This window comes from Camelus ferus, chromosome 9 (assembly GCF_009834535.1).
Source record: "Camelus ferus isolate YT-003-E chromosome 9, BCGSAC_Cfer_1.0, whole genome shotgun sequence".
Lineage (NCBI taxonomy): Eukaryota > Metazoa > Chordata > Mammalia > Artiodactyla > Camelidae > Camelus > Camelus ferus.
This window is the reverse complement of record NC_045704.1, coordinates 35,005,667-35,029,624: the sequence shown is the minus strand read 5'-3', so window position 1 is coordinate 35,029,624 and position 23,958 is coordinate 35,005,667. Positions and strand designations below refer to the sequence as shown.

The 23,958-nt window shown below is 47.4% G+C and overlaps 2 protein-coding genes across 3 annotated transcripts in view; both read right to left on the bottom strand.

Annotated features, from left to right (window-relative positions):
• The window catches only part of LPCAT2 (lysophosphatidylcholine acyltransferase 2), a 66,746-nt gene extending 55,001 nt beyond the window's left edge, over positions 1–11,745 (bottom strand). The window contains exon 1 of the mRNA XM_032486338.1: positions 11,440–11,745. Within this exon, the coding sequence (XP_032342229.1) occupies positions 11,440–11,610 (171 nt within the window). The 5' untranslated portion in view covers positions 11,611–11,745. The remainder of the gene's footprint in view (positions 1–11,439) is intronic.
• MMP2 (matrix metallopeptidase 2) overlaps positions 2,927–23,958 on the bottom strand; it is a 35,119-nt gene continuing 14,087 nt past the window's right edge. Inside the window, exons 10-15 of one of the 2 annotated variants that reach the window (XM_032486336.1) lie at positions 21,293–21,429; positions 20,069–20,228; positions 16,233–16,342; positions 14,711–14,772; positions 4,824–4,830; positions 2,927–2,937 (exon numbers count right to left, since the gene is read on the bottom strand). In XM_032486336.1, coding sequence (XP_032342227.1) covers positions 2,936–2,937; positions 4,824–4,830; positions 14,711–14,772; positions 16,233–16,342; positions 20,069–20,228; positions 21,293–21,429 — 478 coding nt within the window. In that variant the 3' untranslated portion in view covers positions 2,927–2,935. Of the gene's footprint in view, positions 2,938–4,823; positions 4,831–13,857; positions 14,773–16,232; positions 16,343–20,068; positions 20,229–21,292; positions 21,430–23,958 lie in introns of those variants that run through there. The other variant, XM_032486335.1, reaches the window with a different exon arrangement.

Below are 23,958 nucleotides of genomic sequence, written 5' to 3'. Positions count from 1 at the left end.
ATTTTTGAGACTCAACCAGGTTGTCATATATATCAGCAGTGTGGTTCTTTTCACCTGCAGAGTAATACTCCATTGTATGAATATATCACAATTAATCTACCCATTTATCTGTTCAGGGACATTTAGCCTATTATGTGTTTAGCTATCATGAGTAAACACTACTGTTCAAGTCTCTGTGTGGACATACATGTTCATTTCATGAAGAGTGATCCTGTTGGAACAGGATATGCTTAAAGAATCTGCCAAACTGTTTTCAAAAGTGGTTGTGTCATTTCATATCTCCACCAACAAAGTACGATAGTTCTTGTTGCTTCGCATCTTCATCAATATTCAGCGTTGTCCGTCTTTGTAGCCATTGTAGTGGGTGTAAAATGATACCTCATTGTGGTTTTAATTCATGCTTCCTTGATGAACAATGATGTTGAGCACCATTTTTCATGTGCTTATTGACCATCCCTTGAACCTAACTGTCTATTCATGTCTTTGGCCCATTTTTACTGGATTGTTAGTCCTTTTCTTATCAATTTGTAGGTGTTCTTTATATGTTATGTATATAGGTCCTTTGTCAATATATGTAATGAAAATATTTTCTCCCATCCCACAGCTTGCCTTTTCATTTTTTTTTAACATTTTTTATTGATTTATAATCATTTTACAATGTTGTGTCAAATTTCAGTGTAGAGCACAATTTTTCAGTTATACATGAATGTATATATAATTCATTGTCACTTTTTTTCTCTGTGAGCTACCATAAGATCTTGTATATATTTCCCTGTGCTATACAGTATAATCTTGTTTATCTAGTCTACATTTTGAAATCCCAGTCTGTCCCTTCCCACCCCCTGCTGCCTTTTCATTTTCTTAATGGTATCTTTTGATAAGGAGTCCAATTCTGATGAAGATGAATTTATCAATTTTTATTTTCTGTTTAGTTCTTTTCTGTGTCCTTTCTAAGAAATTTTCACCTATCTCAAGATCATGAAGATATTTTATATTTTCTTGTTCTTCTAGAAGATGTATGGGTTTTGCTTTTACATTTCAGTCTATGATCCATCTTAAATGATTTTCTTTGTGTGGTGTGCAGCAGGGATCAAGGCTCATTTTTATCCATAAATATATCTAGTTGTTCCAGCATCATTTGTTGAAAAAACTTGACATTCCCCAATAAATTTTCTTGGCAACTTTGTCAAAAATCAATTGAATATATATGTGTGGGCTCTCTATTCTGTTCTGTTGATCTATTCATCTGTCATTCTGTCAATACTCCACTGACTCAATTTGATCTATTCATCTGTCCTTCTGTCTATACTCCACTGACTCAATTGCTGTAGCTTTGTAGTAACTCTTGAAATCAAGTATATATCCTCAAACTTTTTGGGGGCTAATTTAGATCCTTTGCATTTCCACATAAATTCCAAAAATAATCTGTCAGTTTCTACACAAACAAAAAAGCCTTGTTGGGATTTTTAATGAGATTTCAATGAATCTATAGATCAATTTGGGAAGAACTATCATCTTAATAATATTGATTCTTCCAACTTATAAACATGGTATATCTCTTCATTTTATGTAAATCTGTGTTAATTTCTCACAACACTGTTTGTTGAACAACAGTGTTTGTGCATAGCCTGGGGCAAGTATGCAGACCTATACTTGTGGATAGCCTGCTAGATTCTCAGGAATATGAAAAAGCTTTACAAAGTCCACTACGGACATCTCATTTCCTAGCTTTGTCCTATAAGCTTTTTGGTTATTGTTTGCCCCAATCATTATTCATTGCCAAGGCAGCTGTGATGTTAAGCAGTCACCTCTGATTGTTTTTGACAAACACCCCTGGAGAAAAGACTATTTGCAGTGGGTGATCTCTAAGGTAGGGCAAATAAAGACAACTTTGCAAATGACCAAGAAATATTGACTGCAAGAAAGGATCATGGGCATAGACCCTGGAGATAGAGCTGGAATGAGGTGAGAGCATATTTATATACGACTTACATTCACCAAACAAAACAAAACAAAACAAAAAAAGACTAACATGATGTGGGGGTAGGGTATAGCTCAGTGGTAGAGTGCATGCTTAGCATACATGAAGTCCCGCATTCAATCCCCAGTACCTCTGTTTAAAAATAACTAACTGACTAACTAACTAAGACATTCACAATGAGAAGCTAATATGGGTTTTAATTAAGCTGTCAAATATTGGGCAACTTTTTTTTCCTGTGTCATTTCTAGGTTTGTGACAAATAATAGCACTTAACTATAAATCAATTTTGAGTAATTATTTGACAAATTAAGAGGCTTAGCCATCCTATTTCCATTTGGTAATATGTCATCTCTGTAGGATGGCCTTCTTCCAACACTCTTATTGGAATTATTTTCCTCTCTGGATTTTCTTCATAGCGCTTACTAAAACACAGATTTATATATTTCTGTACTTGCCTGTTTAACTTTTTCAGTGAAATATAAGCTTTAGATAGGCGGGGTCCTTCTTCTTGTTCACTGCTATATCTCCAGAGATCAGCATTGTGCCTGGCACACAAATAATTCTGGTATGGTAAATGACTCTACAATTACAACCAAACGCTCATTTCAATTGAGGAAATAAAATCCAAGCTAATTTTTCCCATGCAGACCCTTAAATAGTCAAAAAAAGAGAAGGGGAAGAGTAAAGCTAAGCGCTGTGATGAGATGCAAAATGTGATAATACTCCTCAAGCAAGATGCTGATCACCATTTAAGATTAAATTTAATCTGAATTAATTATAATGAGTCATACTTAAAAGAAAGTATATCAATCTTTTAAACTAGACAAAACAGACAATACTTAAACAGAGGTGGGAAGCCCCATAAAAAGACAGGCAGGACCCCTAGGCAGGGCCACTACACTCCTGCCAGCACCATCTGATTCCCTGGCCCAGAGGCTCTAGCTTACTCTTTGCCTCTGAAACGGCTTACTTACCCCTAAAATTCTATTGGTTCCCAGAGCTCACTTCTGATTGGTTATTTCCTTCACTCCTGATTGGTTATTTCTCTCACTCCTGATTGGTCCATTTCCCTAACTTCTGATTGGCCCATTTGTAGTACTTCATTTGCATGGAGCTCACTCCTGATTGGTCCACTTCCCTCACTCCTGATTGGTCCATTCCTACAAAGCTTGTTCCTAATTAGTCAACTTTCCTTATACCTCATTTGCATATGATGTTGCAAAGTGTAAACTGGCAGCCTATAAAAGCCTGTGTAAACCTACAGACAGGATCCAGAGCTTAGCGTGTTAACTCCTCTGGGCCTGCTGGCATAATAAACCTGAATTCTCCAACTCTCCGAGTGCTGCTTGGTCTCTCGCCTGGATCCAGGTTGCTGTCACAACTGAGCTGTAATACCGGGCTATAACACTGAGCTGTAACATATTTTTCTGCAACATTTCTGGAGGCCCCAGAGAGATTCCAACCACGCCAGCCCCTTGAGCTGCCGGGGCAGTGGAGTAACCGCCTGGAAGTTGGGAGCTCCGAAAGCAAATGAGGAGGCGCACCACCCGACAGTATTCTGGGTCATCATTTGCGGAGGTGATTCAGTCCTGTGGTCGGCTGTGCCCCAACCAGACTCAGTGTAGGGACGGACCAACTCACCAAGCAACACAGCCGAACAAGGTAGGAGCCCCGGGAAGTGTCCATATTTAGGTTAGGGTAATCAGATTGTGTCCAAGTGGACAGAAGAGGAGACTGATCACCTCCTCCAGGCTCCCCGCCTGACGGTAGTCTGGACGGGGAGATCAGGTTAGATTAGGGACGCACAGGTGATAGGGAGGGGAATGTGCAAATAATTTCTGTGTGTTTGTGTGCAGCCTGAAAAGTATGTGATCAGGTTCGAGTTTGTAGCCCCACGGCATTCTGCTACGGAGTTTGAGTGAGTCCCAACCTGCGGTTCCGTGGTGACCTCAAGTGGCTCGTGGCGGTATCGGCCCCTTGGGGTATCAGTCGGAGTCAGTGGTTTATATTGACCAGCCAAAGCTAAGAGGCACCTTTCTCTCTGCGAGGGGAGTAGCCAGGTGGATGCAGCAAAAACCCTCCCTTTGTCTTGTTTGCGACACCGGCACAGGGTGGCTATATGGGAGGGAAAGGGACATAGAACAGCTTATGAATAAATGACCCCTGTGCCCTTAGGGACTAAGATGAGACTACGTTAAAGAGTTTCAGACACAACCTTGTCACCAGTCCCCTGGAATATCCTGTCACAATTAATTTATTATCAGCCTCAATATACTCCTCAGTCTAAAATTAAGACCACAAGACCTGAGCCAGAGGGAGCCAACACAGCACTGGCTGGAACTCTCTTTTGAGGTCCCCCTTATTTTGGTTCATTTAGTCTGCCACTGGCCAGCCATCCTGGCCTCATATTTTGTCAATTCAGGCTATAAAAACTTTATACAGGGAACCCTAGAGCTCATCCAGGCCTGAGGGAGCCTCAGGGTTACCTGCCTAATGTGGAAACCCGAACTCATCGGCAGCACTTGCAGCCAAGCAGATAGATGTTAGGCCCAGTGAGACAGCCAGCTTTTTGAGAACTCCACTGTTTTGAGGAGTGGGAATAAGATACTAGGGTCACAGTCCTCAGTGCCAGAAGCAGACCCATACCTGTAGGCCATAAAATCTGTCAACTAACAGTAATGGGATCCTGAGAATCAAAGCTGGCAGTTCTGGACGGCATGATTAAAAATTTCAAAAAGGGTTTCTCAGGAAACTATCGAATTAAGTTGACACCAAAAAAATTGCGCATGTTGTGCGAGTCATTGTGGCCCACCTTTGGAGTGGGATGGCCCCCGGAAGGTACACTCGACCTGTCAGCTGCAGGGGGCATATACTGTATAATCACCATGCTCGCAGGGCACCGTGACCAATTCCCGTATATTGATTCTAAGCTAATGATCGCCCAAACCTTGCCCCGTGGGTCCAGGTCTACACAAATGGTCAAGGACCATATAAGATCCTCATGGTTCTGGCATTAAAGATGGAAAAAGACACAATGAGGCCAGTTCTTCAGGGCAACCCTGAAGAACTGCCAATGCTACCCCTGTCAAATGTTCCTCCTGCTTCTGCGGCTCCACCACAGCTGCCTCTACTGGACGGTCCACCACCGCCTGTACTGCCACGGTGGCCCCGGGCTCTGAGCTGGGTGCCAAGGGGTGGGAACTCTGTTTGGCCCTGCAGGCTGCCCAGCCAGTGGCCACCCTCCAGATGCCTCTCTGGGAAACCCAAGGGCCCCAACATGTTAACAGCCAAGAGCCCAAGGGTAGGAAACTCTGTTCGGCCCTGCAGGCCGCCCAGCCAGCGGCCACCCTCCGGATGCCTCTCCGGGAGACTCAAGAGCCCCAACAAGTTAACCATGATGACCCCGTACAGCCCGGCCACTCCATCCTGTACTACCAGCCTTTCAATACAACGGATCTCCTAAACTGGTGACACCACACTTGGCCATATTTGGAAAAATCCCAGGCCATGATTGACCTCCTAGAGTCCATCTTCCAGACCACCAGCCGACTTGGGATGACATTCAGTAGCTGCTCCTGACACTCTTCAATACTAAAGAAAGAAAGCAGATCATAACAGAAACTAGAAAATGGCTATAAGAGCAGGCCCCAGAGGGAACCACGGATGTGGAGGAATGGGCCCGGAATGCAGCCCCAGACACAAGACCAGAATGGAACACTAACTCCCAAGCCGAACGGGAGGCTCTGAGGAGTTAACGGAGAGCCCCCCTACATGGGTTGCGAGCCGGGGCAAAGAAACCAACCAACATGTCTACGACCACTGTGCTGCAAAAGCCAGACAAGTCCCCCATGTACTACAGTGAGAGGCAATTTGGGAGCCCACAAACATGTCAAATATCCACTATAAAGGACGTCGTAAAAGGAAATGACCCCATAAACAGAAGAAACCAACTAGCAGATCAGGCTATGCACAAAGTGGCAAGTGAATCGGGCCCTCCCAAAGGTTCGACCAGCACCCAAACTGCTGCCAACATCTCCAGCATACAGCCACAAGGAAAATTCATGGGCCAAAACTAAAGGAGGAACCAGCGGAAAGGAAGGATGGTGGGTAACGCCTGACAAACGGATATATATACCTGAACGATTAGCCCATCAGGTGGTCCTTCAGCAACATGAGCTCACCCACCTGGGAAAGACTGCCTTAGAGGCCCTGCTGGAGCAGTACTGTCTGATCCCTCAACTTCCATCCCTCTGTGCCTCAGTCTCAGAGCGCTGCCTCAGATGTGCTCAGAATAACGCACAATGGGGGTCAACTGGACCAAGAGAAATCCAGTGCTGTGGCCAGGCTCCTTTTAAAGATATGGAAATGGGCTTTGCAGAAATGGGGCCCAGCAGAAGATACAACTATTTGCTGGTTTTTATCTGCACCTTTTCAGGATGGGTAAAAGCATACCCAACACGGACTGAGGAAACAAGAGAAGTCTCTGAGTGAGGCCTTTATTACATTATTCCCAGATTCGGGATGCCATTAACCATAGGGTCAGACAATGGACCTGCATTCGTGGTGGAAATAGTACAAGAAGTGGCAAAAACACTAAACATCTGCTGGAATCTACATGAGGCCTACGGGCCTCGGCGATCAGGGAGGATAGAGAGCATGGGCGGACCCTAAAAAAGGATATGATAAAGCTCGGTCGAGAAACTCAACTACCTTGGACTGACACTGCCCCTGGCTCTCCGGTGGGTACTCTATGCCCCTTGGTTCAAGACGGGATTCTCCCCTTTTGAAATCTTATAGGGGAAGCCCCCTCCCCTGATGTTACTAGGAGAAAAAGTTAGAGAGGTGGGAAGCTTAGAACTTCATAAGCAAATGCAGGGTCTCGAAAAAACTATGCAAAAAGTCCATAGGTGGGTAACTGACAGGATCCCAGTCTCACTGGGAACAATGTTACACCCATATGAGCCGGGAGATTAAGTCAGGGTAAAAGATTGGAAAAAGGAGCCCCTTGAACCTACTTGGAGGGGCCCCTACCCAGTTATACTAACCATCCCAACAGCTCTTAAAGTTGCAGGTATCGCCCCGTGGATTCATCATACCAGAGTAAAGAGATAAGCACCACCGCGAGACGAGAACGTCTGGTAAATCAACCAGGACCTCGAGGAACCACCTGAAATCGGGACCAGAGACTCCCGCCTCACCTGCCAGAGAGCACCAAGCCTTGCTCTAGCCACACCTGGAAGCTGGCTAGTCAATGCACAGCGGAAGCCTGAGGAACCACCAATCAAGACATAAAATGAACTGCTGCCCTTACTTTATTAATGAGTATTGTTACTATATTGCTAGCTGTAGGACTGATAGCCACTGCACCCCAGGATTGGAACATAGGCCAGAAACTAATACTAGCTGTACTCTCTCTACAATAGAAAGCCTAATGGTCAGTCAGTGTCTGCTATAGGAACCATACCTCCCTGTTAGAAAAAATGAAACCCCAAACCCTTCTTCTGCTTGTAAAAGTAGTTGTTGACATATCTCTTTCAATGGCGGGGGTTCCAATGGGACCCATTCGCCAAATTGCATTTGGCAAGGACTTTCCCAGAAAAAATCCCCGGCCCACACGCTCAGGGCCCTTCTATAGATCTAGTAAGGATTGGGAAAAGAAAAATAGACCTAGGTCCACGCCTTATAACCAGGACCCCCAGTTAAGTCCCTTATTAAGCAAGGTCCATCACCTTCTTGATGCTGCTAACCCAAAACTAGCAAGTGATTGCTGGCTCTGCCTGTGTCCCGGCCCCCTCCAGCATGTAGCCAGCCCGATAGGTCTCTCAGATCTAACCAAGTTTAATGGCTGCCCTGGTTGGTCCCCAGACTCCGCAGATGTAAGTCCCAAGTCAGTTAACATACAGTTGGCCCATACAGCTCCCGACTGCATCTATAACTCGGGGACAGAACATTCTGTAGGAAATCTGGCCACTGCCCAGTGTGCCCAAACCCATAACTGCACAACTGTTTATGGTTGTATGCCTGCCAAACTCTGGTGCACACCGAGCCCAGGATGCGGGGCACATGCCTACCAGTGCCTGCCAGCCAGTTGGACAGGTACTTGCACATTGACCTTCCTTGCCCCACAGATGGACATAATACCTAGTAACCAGAGCCTTCCTGTACCCCTGATGACCCACACTCAATCAAAAAGGGCCATCCAGTTAACACCACTACTCATTAGGCTAGGAATAGCAACTGGAGTGGGCTATTCCTAGGAGGAATAGGAGGAATAGCCTCATCATCCTACTATTACCAGCAGTTATCTGCTGAGGTCATTGAAGATTTAAAGCAAGTGGCTGAGTCCTTAAGGACTCTACAAAACTAGTTGGACTCCCTAGCAGCAGTAGTCCTACAGAACAGGAGGGGTTTAGACTCGCTTACCAGTGAAAAGGGGGGACTCTGTCTCTTCCTAAATGAGGAATGCTGTTTCTATGTAAATCAATCAGGAATTGTCAGAAATGTGGCCCAACAACTACGAGTTCGAGCTGAACGCAGAAACCAGGAATTAGAAAAATTCCTGGGCACAATGGAATAACCTCTGGAGTTGGGCCTCCTGGCCCCTCCCTCTAGCAGGCCCCCTCCTTATGATCCTTCTAGCACTGCTGTTTGGTCCCTGCATCCTTAATCTCATTACCCGTTTCATTAGCTCACGAATAGAGTCACTAAGGCTACAGCTACTAGTTACTCAGTACAGGCCCCTGGACCAGGAAGAGCCCAATGATGAATAAGGAGCACCACTCTAAAGGTTGATGCTAACTACAGATGTTAATGAGAGCATCAGAAAGGGGGAATGAGGTGGGGAGCCCCATAAAAAGACAGGCAGGACCCCCCAGGCAGGGCCACTACTCTCCTGCCAGCACCATCCGGTTCCCTGGCCCAGAGGCTCTATCTCACTTTTTGCCTCTGAAATGGCTTACTTACCCCTAAAATTCTATTGGTTCCCTGAGCTCACTTCTGATTGGTTATTTCCTTCACTCCTGATTGGTTATTTCTCTCACTCCTGATTGGTCCATTTCTACAAAGCTTTTTCCTAATTAGTCAACTTTCATTATACCTCATTTGTATATGATGCTGCAAAGTGTAAACTGGCAGTCTATAAAAGCCTGTGTAAACCTACAGACGGGGTCCAGAGTGTTAACTCCTCTGGGCCTGCTGGCATAACAAACCTGAGTTCTCCAACTCTCCGAGCGCTGTTTGGTCTCTCGTCCAGATCCAGGTTGCTGTCACAACTGAGCTGTAACACTGAGCTATAACACTGAGCTGTAACACATTTTTCTGCAACAAAACTTTCAAATCTCTGGTCTATAAGGATTTTTAATTTTTTAAAAAATATTGTGACTATATTCTATTCCATCCAATCCAAGTGGTAAATGTTAAGTTCTATATACAATGTGCAGACAAGAAACAGTATAACTATCAATATTAAGATCGGCAAACAATACCAGGTTCTTTCATACATTATCTCACTTAATTTTAACCCTCCTTTAATGTATCATTATTCTAAGTTAATATAGCGCTTATAGGGTATACCATAGCTCTTACAGAATAATTTGGAAGTGCTCTCTAAACAATAACAGAAATGCTATTTAAAAAAGGGAAACAATAATTTACCCTAGGTGCAATGTAAATACTTATAAATAATGCCACTTTGATCCTTTCTCCAAAATACGAAGCCAAACAGATGGACATGCTTTTAAGTATATGACTGATTTAACTAAACCAGACTAAAATGAATCTTGAATGATAGTCAATGTATTTATTAAAGTGTTTCAGAAGCTTTAAGATACAAAGGGAACATCTATCCATTAAAAGACATGAAGGTCAAATTGTGAACATAAACAGGTAAAGACTGAAGAATTGTCACAGATTGGGAGAAACTAAGCAGAAATAACCTGTAAATGTAATGTCAGATCCTGGATTGGATCCTGGGACAGAGAAAGGGCATCAGTGGAAAAACGGATGAACTCCAAATAAACCTGTCATTTAGTTAACAGTACTACACCAAAGTGAATGTCTTGGTTTTGATAACTGGACTTTGATTCTATAAGATGAAAACATTAGGGGACGCTAGATGAGGGGTGTGCGAATCCTCTGTACTATTGTCACTTTTCTGTAAGACTAAAATTATTGCAAAATTTATTTTCAAAGTTAAAAAAGACGTGAAGGTCAAATTGTTAAACATTTAGCTTCTTTACAAAGCGGTATTACTACATTCAACATCTCCCTCTTCCTCTCTCTCATCCTTCTTCAACCAGCCACCCATTTACCATTATTCTAACCACCACCCCATGCTGCTCAGCCCTGCATTAACCTGTCTGCATCACAGAGAACAATGGTCTCAGTGCAAACAAGTAGGCTGTGCAAAAATTATACTATTTCAAATCCAAAGTTAAAAAAAAAAGTGAGATAAACAGGAAAACATTAAAACCATTTTTTTAAAAATGCAGAACACAAAGGACAAATGTAGCCTGCATAGCCTATCTTGTTTTCTGATCACTAACTTCACCAAAGAGGAAGTCCAAAGAGTGAATGTAATTGCTAATGGTAAAAGCAGCATTTTACAAGAAAAAGAAAAGGAAAGGAAACTTCCTTTTCGTATACAGCCATTTTTAACAGTGGAAGAAAGTCTGAGCTGCCTCTCATCCTAGAATCTAGGAAAACTGTTCGGATGAACACTGACTTGGGACCAAAAACTCCTGAACACCTCAAGCTGACCCACATCATCCCTTTTCTTAGATTCTGATTTCCCACCCTTGTTGCCCTTGCTCCACTGGATCATCCCAGCCTTTCTTCTTGTTCTAATTCCAGACCTGGATTCTCTGCCTTCTCCCTCTCTTCCCATCCCAATCAAACTGACTCCTCTCCTTCCCTAAGGCAGAAACAAAAACTTCTCACCACTCTTCTGTAGGAGGTTGGCCTCCCACTACACTCACACACACTCAAGTTGAAGTTCTCCAAGAGCCATTTCCCCTTCTCAGTAAGGAAAGCTTCCCCTGCAGCTGGCCTGCTCAGTCTCCTCATGTTTAGGACCCTCCTGGCAGACTCTTCTCTTCTCACGCCTAGATCATCCTCCAAGCGCCCTCAATTCTCAGCCCCACATCTCTGCCCCCTGCAGACTCGTGACCCCTTCAAAAGTCCCTCCTTTTCAGATATCCAATTCTTTCTTTCTCAGAGCCTTGCCTCCAAGACTCACGCCCCCCTCAACCACTTCCCCATCACACCCACCATCCCCTCAAACAACCTCCCCTGACGGGCCCATGGCCCCTTCAAACCGCCTCGCCTGTCAGATCCACACCCCTCCCCTGGATCTGCCTCCTCCCTTCTCAGACCCACACCCCTTCCCTGGACCTGCCTTTTCCATCAGACTCACGTCTCGCACCTGAATCTGCCTCCCGGGACAGACCCTCGCCCCTCACCTGGATGCGCCTCGCCGCGCCCAGCCGCGTCTGCTGCACGAAAGGGTTGCGCACTGGCGGCGGGAAGAAGGACGCCTGGCGGGGCACCATGGGCGGCCGCAGCCCCGCGTTCCAGACGCCCGCGCCCGGCACAGAGGCCGCCACCGCCGCGGCCTCCGTGCACCGGTTCATGGCCGAGCCGGGAGCGGGACCACACAGAAGCGAACCCCACCCCGGAGCGCACAAGCCAGCGCCACCGCCACAGCTGAGCCGCACAGGACTCCGGGGCCTCTACGCAAGCGCCAATGTTACCCAGCCGCCGCCTGGTCTTGTCCCGCCCCCTCCGACTCTGACCACGCCCAGACCCTGGCCCCACCCTCTGAGCGCAGCCCCACCCTTTTAGGTGTCTGGCTCTTCCCCTTGGGATTAATAGTTCGGCCCTCTTGGAGGTGACAGTTTTTCCTATCGAGCGATGCTTTCCCACCAAGAGACAGTTAAAGTTCCCTGCTTTAGAGTCAGGCCGACCTGAATTTCCTTTCGCTTTCACTGGCTTTTTGACGTTGACTAAATTACTGTCTCCAAGAGCCTTCGTTACCCTCTTCTGTAAAATGGGGATACACCTTAGATAAACAGAACCTGAATTCAGCAATGTGAGGAGCAACCCCTGGGCTGTATTCCATTAATTATCCAGGGCGAGTTTGACTTCTGGTGTGTTTTGTTTTTGCTTAAATCCGTTTCAGTGGGATGTTTTATCAGTTAGTTACAGCAGAAAGAGTCCTGACTAACATAGAAATTGGTGCCAGGCATGCAATCTGTTCCACTCAAAATATGGACTGACAGTGGGGGGATGGTTTTTCAAAGGCAAAGTGAGCTGCTATTACTAAAAAAAAGACAAAACACCATTCATTGCCCTCTGTGCTGGATGAGGAACCTGGCTTTAAAAAGGGAAGTGAACTTCCACTTCATCCTGAGGAAGTTCAGGGGTCTATATGGACCTATATGGGTTGCGGTGGGAAAGGGATGTTCCCACGACCTGAGACCTGCTGGTCAGGCCCTGAGTGCCTGAGAGTCAGATGGAGATGGTGAATGACCTATCTTTACTGATCAGCTGCTCACAGCAGGCTGGAGGCACCCTGAGATCTGACTCTGGGTCCTGGGACAGCTGCTCCTTCCAACATATCCACCGCAGAATCACAGACTCTTCCAACCCTACCAGATAGCTGTGCAGCCTTCAGCTACTCACTTAACCTCTCTGAGCTTGCATACTCATCTCAGAATGAAAGATCAGTTCCTACCCCCCAGGGTTGTAGTAACAAGTAAAATAATGCATGAATAGTGTTCATAGAAAAGCATCAAGAAATGGCACCTTCTGGGCATTATGTTGTGGAGCAGAATATTCTCAGTATAACAGAGAACCTTAATAACAATGTATTAAGGTCATGGTACAAGCTTCCCCAGCCATAAGGTCTTCAGGTAGAGGCTGTCAGACCCTTGTGGCTCTTTAGTACATGAGGCAGTCTCTCCAGAGCCCTCAGGGACCTAAGCCATTGGACAGGCCATAGAAGAGAACTCTGGGCCCAAGGTTACCTCCAGACAGACCTGTCCTCTCCTCGTCCCCTTCCCCAAGAGCCTTATCACGAGAGGTCTGAAGCAATAGTCTACCAGAGCCAGAAGGGGCCTCTGAAATAATCCCAGACCTTTAATTTGTTTTGCAGCAGCTCCAGAATTTTTATCTATATAGGAGGGGATTAAGGATGGGCAATCAGCTGGGAAGGAGGGGTAAGGAGCTTACCCACTAATAGAAAGTATACACTTTCCTCCCCTAGCTGTGTTTACTTAGGGGACTATGGGGAAGGTGGAGGGTAATACGGCTGATGGAGATACTCCCCTTTGGCTAAAGCTCCTTCTCTAGGTCGTCTTTGGCCTTGACTCAGGATGTTACCCGATATCTACGGTACCGTGGGCAAATTACTTGTCTCCAGGCCTCAGTTTTCTCATCAATAAAATTTGAGTAATAATGGCCTCTCCCCTTCAGGTTGCTGTAAAGATTAAATAAAGTGATGCATGTGAATTGCCCGGCACACAGCAAGCGTTCTGTTAATGGAGCCGGTATTACTGGTGTTCATTGTTATTAGTATTAGAATGTGTATTGCTGTCAATTATTAAGAATCTGAGACTCAAGAAGTATGGAAACCTTGAACAAGGCCTTGCGATTAAACAGAAAAGCTGCTGTTCGAGGGCTCCTTCCACAGGACAGAGGGACTCCAGATCACCCACCCCGAGAGTATCTTGCTGCTTATTTTGGCAACTCTGACCTTTCCAGATGTCACCTGTCCCCTGCAGGGAGCAGAGACTTAAGACTTTAAAAGTTTCTTCTTCTGGCTGGGGCGGGAGCCCCACTAGGCTCTAGGCTCTGCTAAAACAGCCAGCAAACACACGGCCACTCAATTGGTGTCTTTATTCATACTGTTGATGTTTCCCACGGGGAACTGTTGATGGGAGAGGAGGGGAGGGCTGAGCGGGGGCCATGGCTTGGTTTTCCTCCATCCAGTGAAGGAAGTAACAGAGGAGGGACATACTAAATAGAGCGCACAAGGGAACCATCACTATGTGGACTGAGATGCATCGTGCAGTGACTTCAGACAACCTGAGCCCTTCTGTCAGGAAATGCAGTTTCAAAGTGGAAAAAGAAAAAAGATCAAAAGAAAAGAACAAAGTGCATCCAAAGCAAACTGCTAATGTAGGGACAGTCCTAAGGCAGCCAGCAGTGAGAAGGCCAGGTGTCTGGGGTGGGGGGCCACCCGGCCATGCCCCTCTCCCTCAGCCCCATGCCAGGCCAGGCTGTCGGGCCACCAGTGCCCTCTCGAGACAGTCTCTGTTGGATCCTAGGGTGCTGTAAGCCACAGATGGTTGTGGAGGGAGAGGAGCCTGAATGAAGCGTGGCAGCACCAGGGCAGCCCAAGGCAGGGCTGCATTGAGAATATCAAAGCATCTCTTTGGGGGTGGCTCTGGAGGGCTGGTGAAATATGGGAGTGGGGAGGGACATGGGGAGGGGTACAATCAGCACCTTTCCTTGAACATAGGGCAGAGCCACTCTGCAGATTCTTAAATTACCAGGTTGGGGTGAGAATGCTGATTAACTACAGAGCTAGCTGAGGGCTGCCAGGCCCAGCCGGGTCCTTCCCTGGTGCCCAGGGCCCGGTGTGCAGAAAGTGATGGAGAGGCAGGCCCCTGGGGGAGCGGGGCCAGCTCAGCAGCCTAGCCAGTCGGATTTGACGCTTCCGAACTTCACGCTCTTCAGACTTTGGTTCTCCAGCTTCAGGTAATATGCGCCCTTGAAGAAGTAGCTGTGACCTGGGATGAGAAAGAGAAGAGGGATGAGAAAAGAGAAGAGAAGATATCATGGCACCTGGAAGGTTCCTGAAAGCTTTACGAGTCTGCCTGCCATAGGGAAGAAGCTTTTACATCACAGAAGACCCTTCTGAGGCCAAACGAAGGGAGATAGCTTGGAACTGAGCTGAGTCTCTGCTTCTTCATCTTTAAGATGTGGATAAAGATACCCCCTCTTAGGCCTTGTGGTGAGGATTAAATGAGATGATAGATGCTATTATTAATATAAATTACAGTACTCCACTGAGCCCAAGCACCAAACTAGGCACTTTCTATTTCCAGGAGGCTGCTAGTCCCATCAGGCCCACAGACGGGTTTTATTTAGCTCACACAAGTTTGTTAACAGTTTTGTCTTGTGTTGAATTCTGAGTAAGTTGCCAACATGTAAACATCTGGAAATATCATACGAAAATACAGGCTTCTCGCTTTCTTTTGAAAGAGCTAGAATATCAAATAACACTGCTCCCCTGTTCTTGTGGGGCAGCGATCATCAGAAGCAAAGCAACGGTCCCCTGAAAACGAGCCATGCGCTCTCTGGTTCTCCGCAGACCCCACCACTCCCTACTGTCTGCTCTGCCTGCTTCACTCATTTATGCTCCCAGCCTGGACCCTATGGACTTCGGAATTTCTTACTTCTGACATAGATGATCTCATTTACTTCCTTTAAAATCCATGCACGTTGTACATGTTCAACAGACATTTATTTCTGAAGATAATCCTTAACCTAACACCTCACCGTATCCTGCTTTTTCTTGGACATGTAAGACCTTTAGCCTCTGGAGGTCAGGGCCATGTGCTTAGCAGAGGATAGGAGCTCAAAAAGCATCTGTGTGGAATTTAATTGAAATATCCTCTAAAAAACCAAACTGGACTCATTTCTAGGACCTCCTAGAAGCCTCCTCAGGAATATGGTTTCCAAGCTCCAAATTCTATCCCTCACTGGTACTGGCCATTTTATTCAGCAAGGGACCAGGGACAACTTGAGCTGATGGGAGATCTTTGCCACATCAGCAGCAGGGTGTAACAAAGTTTGTCCTGTCTCAAACGGAGCCATCCTTCTGCTAATGAGAGGCGGTCACAAGGCCTCCTACAGAACCCAAAAGGGCCTGGATCAAACCCCAGAATGAATCCAGGGCACAGAGCCCGTGTTTCTCACCCCCAGCAGGCCTCCCGCCCTCCCTGCTCCCTGGCTCCAGGCCCTGCAGCTGTGAGGGGCCTTTCTGGGTCTTATTGCCTGGAGCCAGCTGAATGAGCAGAGGTCAGGGGTCTGGATGTCTTCCCAGCACTGGGCTGAAGGGGCTGGTTTGTTTTCCCGGGGATCTGCATGCCACCCCACACAATGAGGGAGTGTGTGCTTGCAAGGAGCGGGGCCCCAGCCGGGGGTGGGGAGTCCTAGAAAGCGGACAGAGGCCCGGGCAGCTCACCACCACCCTGCAGGTCCACCACGGCATCGAGGTTATCAGGGATGGCGTTCCAGGCGTCTGCAATGAGCTTGGGGAAGCCAGGATCCATTTTCTTCTTCACCTCATTGTATCTGCAAGGAAACAGCCATGGTGAACCAGCCGGCCTCCCTAAAGGCCAGCACCCCCCGATCCCCTGGATGGGAGGGCCCAGCTGAGGGCTCCTGGGTGAGCACAGGAAACCAGACCTAGCCCTTCGGGGAGGCCAACAACTGGAGCCGAGGGGCGGGGAGTGAGACCTGGGTAAATCCAACCCGACTCCTCACTAATCAGGCGATTGGACAGTCCCATAAAAACAATCTTGTGATTACTGCACTTTTTTCTTTTTAACTTTTTGATTCTAAATTGTCTAACTGCCTGTGGGATCTTTTTCTGAATCTATTCTTCATACTGAATGAGTCCTTTGTAAATATTATGGTATCCGTGACAGTTATAAGTTTTTATGTTCTCATTTTGATGATAATCACACTCCTGGAATTTGATAACCTTGGATTCAGTAATAAGAAGCTGTCCTCAAAAGGCTTGTTTCTACCGCTAATGTTTAAGCAGTGCGTTAATCACTTTCCATCTACTTTCTCAATCAATTCGGACGTCAATCTTATGACACAATTAATACCCATTTTATAGACCAGAGGCTTAAAAAGGGCACCCAGTTTCTAAGCGGGAATCCAGTCCAGGACTGTCTGGCTCCAGGGTGGCAAGTTGCTCTCTGACACTCAGTTTTACCAGCTGTAAGATGGGCTGTGTTTAACGTATTTAATTAACATATATATGAAATGAAATAACACATACGTAGTGCCCGTCCCAGGACCTGGTACTGGGTAGGTATTTGGCAAGTGTTAGTTTCCTACAATCTATAGTACCAAGAGCACTAGGCTAGGAGCCCAGGGACAGGGTCCTGCCCCATCACCGCCCTTCACTGGGTGGCTCAGACACATGCCGCTTCTGCATCTGTCAAGTGGAGCTGACAGTCCACGTCCTGGGCGACGATCTTAGCCGGGACAGTGAGGTCACAATACACTGCACGAGCCCAAGCCCTGTTAGCCACAAGGTGGACCTCCCGTCACTTCAGTCCCAGCTGCCGGTCTCAGGGCAAGTTGTTATCCTGGCCCTGCCATCAGTTTGTGTAAATGCCTTGAGTATTGGTTGGCGCAGTCTTCTTCCTGGCTAGCAACATCTCTGTCTTCTTAATTTTTTTGGAGAAATTTTAAAAGGCTGGGGTCATTTTCATTCCTTGGCTCCTCCACTTACACTCAATCTATTTATTATTCTGTAAATATTTAATGAGCTCACACTTGTTGCTGGGCGTATCAGTCAACAAGATCAAGTCTTGCCCTCATGGTGCTAATTTTCTAGACAGACCTATGTCTGAATGCCATCCTGGTGACAGCCAAGCGCTCCTCTGGAGGGCCTCACACTGACTCTCTTCCTCCCTGCAGCCAGCCCGACCACCTCCACCCTGGATGCCAACAACAGCTTCCCCCATGAATTTCCTTCTACAGGGGTCTTCCCCATCTGCCCATCACCCTGAGAACTTCCAAGAAAGCCTTCCTTCATCTCAACTCCATCACGAGACTTCTTACAAAACCTAACATGCTTTCTTGTGACCTGAGGTACCAAAACCAAGTTTCCCAGCTTAAAATTCCAGCAACCCATCCACACCACCCACTGCTGTTTTATTTGTGTGTGCCTATGCCTCTTTCCCTCACGATATTGTTAAGCTCCACAAGCAGAGTGACTATGCCTTGACCCCCGTTTTCCAGCATCTAAGTAAATGCCTGGCACGTAGGAGATATTGAATATCTTTTTGTGGGCTTAGTGGAAGCTTTCAGAAGCAAGGGCCGAGCACTCCCTGGCATGAACCAGGGGATGCCCAAGCTGGAAGTAGCTGCTTATCTTCTATCACTGGGGCGCTCCCTCCTTCTCCAGCAAGGAGGCCTGGGCATCTACAGACTTTGGACCAGTGTTTCGAGCTCATTAACTGCTTCTCCTGGGAAAAAGAGCTGTCTCCTTTCGAAACCCAGCCCAGGACCTGCAATGGCTGGTTCAGTTCTGCTGCTTTTAAGGATTCACAGAGCTTCCTCTGTAGAGCAGGCTGTCCATCCCAGATCTAGGGTTTGGGAGGTGGGCTTGTTGCAGAAAAAGGACTGGGAAGCAGATAACTCTGCCCAAAGCCTGGCAAGGTACCACGGGAGCCTGAGCATCCCTCTGTCTGCATGCACGTGTGTGTGCATGCATACACACACTCACGATTACATGTGGACATGTCTGTCCCCATATGTTTACATTCACAGGGTGTGCCTGGAGGATGATTATAAATATCCTCCCAACACCATGATTCAAAGACACTAGGGTACTGTGACTCTAAGATTCACGTCTCTGTGAGGCTGGCTCTTACTGTGCACGATTCTAAGGTCTGGAGATTTGGGGCGCCGACCATGCCAAGATGCTGTTTTCAGTACGTGTGCGTGCCTAGGAGCATTTCAGAGCCTGTGGGCAGAGTGCCTGCTCTGCAGTTTCCTGGCTGACTGTTTTCTTTTTTGAGGCTTAAGATATCAATCAGCTTAAGTTGCTAAGTATCTTAGTGATATGTCTGGAATTCCACTCTGACACGGCAGACTGGGACATAAACAGCTTCTGAATGCAGGGCAGCTAGGCACAGGGGTGGGGAGGAGATGGGGGAGGAGAGAGAGGTCTTGGGAAGGAAGCAGGATTGTTCCAGGGATGGCAGACACAGGTCCAGATGCAGCCACAGGAGGAGCGTGGGGACAATGCGGGGGAAGGAGGAATACCATTCCTTCCCCACTGACCAAATGACCCTGAAGGTGCAGCGCAGGGGGCCCAGAGCTAGAAGACAGAAGAAGCTGTGACAATCCTAACTCTGTGGCCAACACACTTGCCTATACGTAACTTAGACAAGTTATTCAATTTCTTTGGAGCTTAGTTTGCTTATCAAAGGAGTGTGAAGGTTTACAACCAAATTCCTAAGGTCTGGGCTCCCTGACCCTTAGCCCTGACCATGGCCTCTCAAAACCAAACCCTTCCCTTTAGTTGGATGAGCTGGAGCAGAGAGCTACCTGCTTCCAAACTGGCACCCTACCAGCCTGCACCCACTGCCACTGGGCCTGTGGCAGACTGGCCAGAGGGTGCCTGCTGCTTCCAGTGGGGCCAGATTTGGATGCTGGCTCCCCAGTCAACACACCCATCAGTCTTCATCATATTTTTCCCTCTGCCATCCCTGCCTCCACCAACCCCATCTCTTGGGACCCCACTATCTCAGGTACAGAGTAGAACAGTGAAGAGCAGCAGGTCATCTGGGAGCAGAACCCCAGGGTTCAAATCCCAGTCTGTCACGACTTGGCTGTGACTTTAAGCTAGATACTTAACCTCTCTGAACCCGTTTCCTCACTTACAAAACGGGAATAATAATACCCACCTCGTGAGCCTTTGGAATAGTGTCTGGCACACAGCGTCAGCAGTAGCAGCTGTTCTCTTTATTTTTATTACCCGCTTTTTTAGTGCTTCACCCTAAAATAAGAGGCTCCAGACCAGACAGGCAAGGGTCCAATCAAAAGACTTCTGAGAAGGGATAGGAGTTTAACCAGAATTGTACCAATAACGTGCCTAAGGATGGTTCACCCTTGGTGATATCTTAGAGGGCCCGTAGCTCTGAAAGATTAGAGACCAGAGAGGGGGGTATCCATGGCCCACCAACCTCCGAACGTGACCCAGGAAGCTCGAAGCCACAGTGTCTTCTCCACGTCCATGCAGCTGGCCTCCTCCGCACTGCCCTCCCTTACCTCCAGAACTTGTCTCCAGCGAAGATGTACGTCTTCTTGTTCTTGCTCCAGTTAAAGGCAGCATCCACTTTTTGGACATCAGGGGGAAGCCCCAGGCTGGTCAGCGGCTTGGGGTACCCTCGCTCCAGGGTGCTGGCTGAATAGACCCAGTATTCATTCCCTGGGGTGGAAGCAAAGGGTGTGTTGGTGGCAGGTGCTGGAGCCTCTTCCTCCCACCATCCACCTGCCGGGGGAGCCCAATGGGGCCATTCACAACAGGAACACAAGTTCTGCTCACTTCCACATTCAATGCCCAGAATCAGGGCTCACATATAAAGTTCTACAAATTGGTTACGGAAGGTACAGGGCCAAGAAAGGCAGTGGGAGTGAGTCCCACCCTGGCTTCACTCACCAAGCCACAGATTCTCAGTGCCATGCCTGCCCTAAGGGGTAGCTGTTTCTAATTTGCACAAAGGTGTCCTGTGGGCCAGCAGTTGCCCTGATCACTCTGGGATGGAGGAGCTGGAGAGCTGGCTGGTGGAACGTGTACCCACGGTGCTGTCTGAGCCTTCAGCTCCTCCAGGAAGCCATCCTGTGCCTCCACTTCAGCCTCCCTCCCCCATCACAGCCCTTACTGTGCTCCCTCGTTAACAGCCTGGTTTTCTGTCTCTCCCACTAGTTTATGAGCTCCCTGAGAGCAGGGGCTGAATCCCTGGCACACAGCAGGTGCTTGAAAAAAGATTAATGAGCAGGGTTTCCCAACCGCTAGCCAGATGACCCTACCTTGGTGATTCTTCCCACTTAGAGATTCCTCATCCTATTACTTAACTCTTAACTTAATATTGTGTTTTCCAGGAATTAATTCTTAAGTCTACAGAAATAAATTAAACATTAAAAATGAAAACAAATTGGTATTTTAAAAAAAATTCTAACTAAAATGGGCATCTGCTAAAAGCTCCAGCATTAGACAGGAGTGAGAGACACCAGCACTAAACTGTCATTTTACTTCTAGAGAAGGAATCAGAAGGACTAAAAATAATTAAAAGGTAATTGAAACGTTCGCTCTGTGGGCCAATGCTAGTTGATGCTGGGTGTCTGAACCAGTCTCTCAGATGAATCCCAGGGTTTCGGAGATGATGGTCGAAAGAGTGGGTCGGGAGAGGAGGGAGGACACCCACAGGTGCCCAGGAACCTCAGTGCAGCGCCCCCTGGAGCCGAGGGCCAGGCAGCTCTCCTCCCACACACCTGCAAAGAACACAGCCTTCTCCTCCTGTGGGGCCTCGTACACAGCATCGATCTTTTCCGGGAGCTCAGGCCAGAATGTGGCCACCAGCAGGGGTCCCATGGGCTTGTCACGTGGCGTCACTGTCCGCCAAATGAACCTGGGCGGGGGAAGGGAACACAGGAAACCACACCTTCACTCTGCAGCTGTAACCACATATGCCTCCCTGAGCCCATTCAGAAACATCCCAGGATGTTTCCCTCGATGGGGGAGCCAAGATCAAAGAACAGCTGGAGAAGGGCTGGAGAATGGGCAGAGCCCTCTGCAAGATGCCAGGGCTGAGAAGGAATCTCTTTGCTTCCTCTCTTGCTCCCTCCTCCAGAAGCCTTCCTTAACTACCTCTGTCCATACTGTGTTCTCCCTCCTCTGAGCTTCTCAAAATCATCAACATTGAGTGCCCGAACAGTAGTTTGATTTTTGCTTTTTGCAGTGTCTTATCTTTCCTGCCAGATTAGAAGCCAGTTGAGGTAGGGTCTGATGGCACTCAAAAGCATTTCCTAGAGTTGAAATAATGGATTCATGCATTTAGCAAGAGTAGTAAGAGCCGTCGTTCATTGAGGGCCTACTAAGTGCCAGGCACTTTACGTGGCTTGTAAAACGTAAATGTCACAATACTATAAACACAATGTGCGTTCTCGGTGGTCTACCCTCCCTATCATCCTTCCTCATAAAACCCCACGTTGATGATCGTCCTTCCCCAAAAGTGGACCCAATCCCCATTCTGATGAGTTTAAGCTACCGGTTCTCAAAGTGGGATCGCCAGACCAACATCTGAAACTCATTAGAAATGCAAATTATTGGGCCCCAACTCAGGACCTATGAATCAGACCCTCTGGGCTTGAGGCCTAGTAATCTGTGTTTTAACAAGCCTTCCAGATGGTTCTAATGCATGCCAAAGTTTAAGAACCACTGATCCAAGCCTATCAGAGCTTAACATTCCCTGGCAACTGTAATTGATTCAGCGGTGGCCATGTGACCTCGTATTTCACATCTGGAGATCTCTCTCCCTCTCTTCTGCTGGATGTGGGCAAGGAAGTTTATAGCCCCGATTGCCACTGGCAGTCATCGTGTGGCCCTGCCTTAGGACAAAGTCAATACGGAGGACAGAAGTGGACAAAGATTTCATTGAGTCAATGACCCCCTTTCTGCCCCTGGAGGCAGCCCAACCCCTGGACTCTGTACCACGTGGGAGTAATTTCTCTCCATTGTTTAAGCTGGTTTGAGTTGGGGTTCTCTGTTACTTGCAGCCAAAACATCCTGCTACAGGAAAGCATCACAATCCTTATTTGGCAAATGATGATCAGAGAGGTAATGGAATTACCGGGATTCAAATCCAGATCTGTCTCTGAAGTCTGAGTTTTATTATCCAACAGCATTGCTTTTCTTGTCTCCTCACAATATCTAGCACCAATTTTTGCACGTGGTCAGGGCTGAAATATTTACTGATTAATTCAGCGAACCCATTAAACACTCATCAACATCTTTTTCAAAGAAAAGTGTGACGTGTCAGGCCAGGGATGGCTCCGACTTGGGCCCGGGCTCTGTGCCCTTTCCTAGCTCTGTACTCAGATCTGCACGTGTGGTCAGGACTTCCTTAGGGGGAAGTGATCCAGACTAAGGATTGTGCTGGGGAGTGGGGCCCCCAGACTCACCTCTTCCCCAGCCCTGTTGGGGGGGGTGCTGTAGGACAGCACGGACATCTGCTGTTACACATCCTGGTTGGGGCGTTCGTGGCCTGATGGACCTGACTTCTCATTGCATTTTTGAGTCTCAACTCTCTCTGCACTCTTGTGCTCTCCCTACTGGCATCGGCCCCCAGGCACTTAGCCCAGTGCCTGGAGCAGAGGAGGCCTTTTGCAAGAATTTCTGGAACATCTTCCAGCTCCCCCAGGCTCGCTGGTCCACCCTATATAAGCCTGGAACTTTCACATCTCTGCAGCTTTGCTCTTGCAGTTCTCTTGTCTCAAACGTTCCCCACTTGCCAGCCCCACCACTGTCCATCTGAATTAACGTCCTCGCTCCAGTGAGGCTTCCTCTCTGGAACTTTGCTCAGAAAAGGTAAGTCGGAAGCGTCCACAAAGCATTTGGTCAATGCCTCTGTGGTCACATTTCTTTCATTCTGCCATGCACGCTGTCAGTCCTGCTTGCTTCTGTTCCCCAAACCAGACTGGGGGTGCTCAAACACTCATGTGCATCAGAATCACTGAGTGAATTTTCTAAAATGCAGATGCCTGGGACCCATTCCCTGAGACTCGAGTCAGAGGGCCTGGGATGGGGGCGGAACCCACACTTTTAACACTCACACTCCAGGTGGTTCTGGTGTGGGAGATCCACTGAGCTCTTTTTGAGAACACTGATCCAGGCAGTAAGTAGCCCCTCCGCCCCCAGCACAACACCCCCCACCTCCAGCTCCCAGAGCCTAGCAAAGGATTTGGCACAGTCGATGCCAAGTAGTCATTTGTTGATAATAACAGCTAGTATGACTGAACACACTTAACTCTGTGTCAGGTGTTGTTCTAAGCTCATCTAATCCTTACAACAGCCCTACGAGACAGGTTGGACTATTAATCCCATTTTAGAGAAGAGGAAATTGAGGTAAAAAGAAGATATACAATTGCCTTGCCTATAA